Here is a 2,503-nt window from a genome sequence, read left to right on the forward strand (position 1 = left end):
CTCCAGCTTCTCTTCTTGGTCATTAATTCCTTTAAGAATTTTGCATAGAGTGGCATTTGCTCTATTGCCTCAGCAAATGGAATGTTGATTTGAAGCTTCTTGAAAATTTCCAAGAATCTGGAGAATTGGCCATCCTTTTCACTTTTCATCAAACGTTGAGGATATGGTGCTTTGGGTGTATAAGGCTTCAGGACTTCTTTTTCTTTTTCTTTTGTTGCAGACGGTGTAAAAGATTGTCCCTGTTCCTTGTCTCTCACATTTTCCTTTGCTTCATCCTCTGTGGTTTCCTTTGAGATCTCCCTTAGCTTCTTTCCACTTCTGAGTGTTATGGCTTTACATTCTTCCCTTGCAATAGCCTTGGCAGCATGAGAAACGCTTGGCCCAGGGGTTTGCTTAGACAAATACCCAATTTGATTTTCTAGCTTCTGGATGGCAGCTCCTTGGTTTTGCAAGTTAGAATTTACTTCTTCCTTAAAGGCTTTCAATTCGGTTATGTCTTGACTCATGGTTGCAAGCATTCCTTCTATCCTGTTTAATTGATCTTGAAATTGTTGGTTCGGATTAGGTTGGGCAGGTTGGTTATTTTGGCCATGATATGGTGGTTGGGAGTAAGTGTTTTGTGTGGCTTGGTATGCTCTTTGGTTGGAGTTTTGGTATGTGGAATTGTTATGTTGGCTGTGGTTGTAAGGTTTGTGGTTTTGTGGTTGGCTTTGCTGATTTCCCCACCCAAAGTTTGGGTGGTTTTTCCATCCTGGGTTGTAAGTGTTGGAATGTGGATCATATGATTGCCTTTGTTGGTTTCCCACATAGTTGGCCTCTTCCCAATCACCTCCTTCAGTGCTTACCTCCTCTTGATCTTGTGTGTGTATTGCAGCCACTTGCTTTGTGTCTAATTTCCTGGTGAGCTCTGCTAGTTGCTTGGCAAACACCTTGTTTTGGGCTAGAATTGTATCAACATGGTTCAGCTCCATGACTCCCTTAGTGTTGTGTCTCTCTGAAGCATAGTAGTACTCATTCTCAGCCACTGTCTCAATCACTTCAATGGCTTCTTCCACAGTCTTTTTCCTGTTCAATGAACCTCCTGATGAATGGTCTACAGCCTTCCTTGATTCATAAGAAAGTCCATCATAGAAAATATGCAATTGCACCCAGTCAGGGAACATGTTTGGTTGGCATTTCCTTGTCAACTCTTTGAACCTCTCCCATGCCTCGTAGAGAGTCTCACCATCCTGTTGTCTAAAAGTCTGAACCTCAGATCGAAGCCTGTTGACCTTTTGTGGGGGGTAGAAACGTGCCAGAAACTTGCTTTCCACCTCATCCCAGGTTGTTAGGCTCCCCCTTGGGAATGATTCCAGCCACTTAGCTGCCTTGTCCCTAAGTGAAAATGGGAACAAGAGCAGTTTATAGGCATCTTCCTGGACTCCATTGGACTTCACAGTGTCGCAAATTCTCAGGAATTTGGTGAGATGTTGATTTGGATCTTCATTAGCACTCCCACCAAATGAACAATGATCCTCCACCAGTGATATTAGCTGTGGTTTGAGTTCAAAATTGTTGGCCTGAATGGGTGGTTTCTGAATGCTACTACCACAATTCCCAGAGGTTGGGTTTATGTATGAACCAAGAACCCTTCTCTCAGGAATGGCATTGTTTCCATCATCCATCTCATGGTTGTGAACTTCTCTATCCATGTTGCGATCTAGAGCTTCCTCAAAGTTGTCCTCAGATTCTCCTTCAGATTCTTCTTCTCCCAGTACCCTCTTCCTTCTTGCTTCCCTTATAAGTCTATGAAGGGTCCTCTCTGGTTCGGTATATGGAGGGGTTGATGTCTCTCCTCTCATACCTGTCATACAAGAACACACCACAAGCAACAAACAAGTGGAATACTCTTGGTTAATGGAAGAGTATGGTTAGAGCAGTTGAGGAATTAATTCAAATAGTTAGTGGGTCAGTGAGTTAGTTGCTTGAAATAAAAGGCAATAGAAAGAAAAGCAAATAACAGAGTGCAGAAATTAAAATTCAACAAGTAACTTGAACTAAATTAACAAAACAAAACAACAATTGCTCAATCTAGTTAACTTCCAATTTGAGAATTGTCAATCAAAACCCAATCCCAGGCAACGGCGCCATAAACTTGATCTAGCATAAACTTGATGCTATGCTTTTTGGAAATTGCACAATCGGCAAAATTCCTTCCGGCAAGTGCACCGGTTATCGTCAAGTAAAAACTCACAATAGAGTGAGGTCGAATCCCACAAGGATTGGTTGAATGAGCAATTCGGATTAGAAGTTTGTTCTAGTTGAGCGGAATCAAGATTTAGATGAGAATTGCGGAATATTAAATTGCATGAATTAAAGAGCTAGAAATTAAATTGCTGAAATTAAAAGGGATGGGGGTGATTGCATGAAATTAAATTGCAGAATGTAAAGAGAAAATGTAGATCAGAAATGGGGAAGTCATTGGGTTTCAGGAGATATTGAGATCTCCGAATCAAAACATTTT

The 2,503-nt window shown here is 41.4% G+C and overlaps 1 protein-coding gene and 1 non-coding gene across 2 annotated transcripts in view; one reads left to right on the forward strand and one right to left on the reverse strand.

The window, feature by feature from the left end:
- Window positions 1-506, reverse strand: part of LOC107465876 (uncharacterized) — a 3,630-nt gene extending 3,124 nt beyond the window's left edge. Inside the window, exon 1 of the mRNA XM_016084852.1 lies at window positions 155-506. Within this exon, the coding sequence (XP_015940338.1) occupies window positions 155-506 (352 nt within the window). The remainder of the gene's footprint in view (window positions 1-154) is intronic.
- A 655-nt stretch (window positions 507-1,161) lies between these two features.
- On the forward strand, window positions 1,162-1,265 carry LOC127742050 (small nucleolar RNA R71). The gene has a single exon (XR_008003237.1). It is a non-coding gene; the product is annotated as a small nucleolar RNA R71 (small nucleolar RNA).
- Window positions 1,266-2,503: the final 1,238 nt, after the last annotated feature.

Source organism: Arachis duranensis, chromosome 9 (assembly GCF_000817695.3).
Source record: "Arachis duranensis cultivar V14167 chromosome 9, aradu.V14167.gnm2.J7QH, whole genome shotgun sequence".
Taxonomy (NCBI): domain Eukaryota; kingdom Viridiplantae; phylum Streptophyta; class Magnoliopsida; order Fabales; family Fabaceae; genus Arachis; species Arachis duranensis.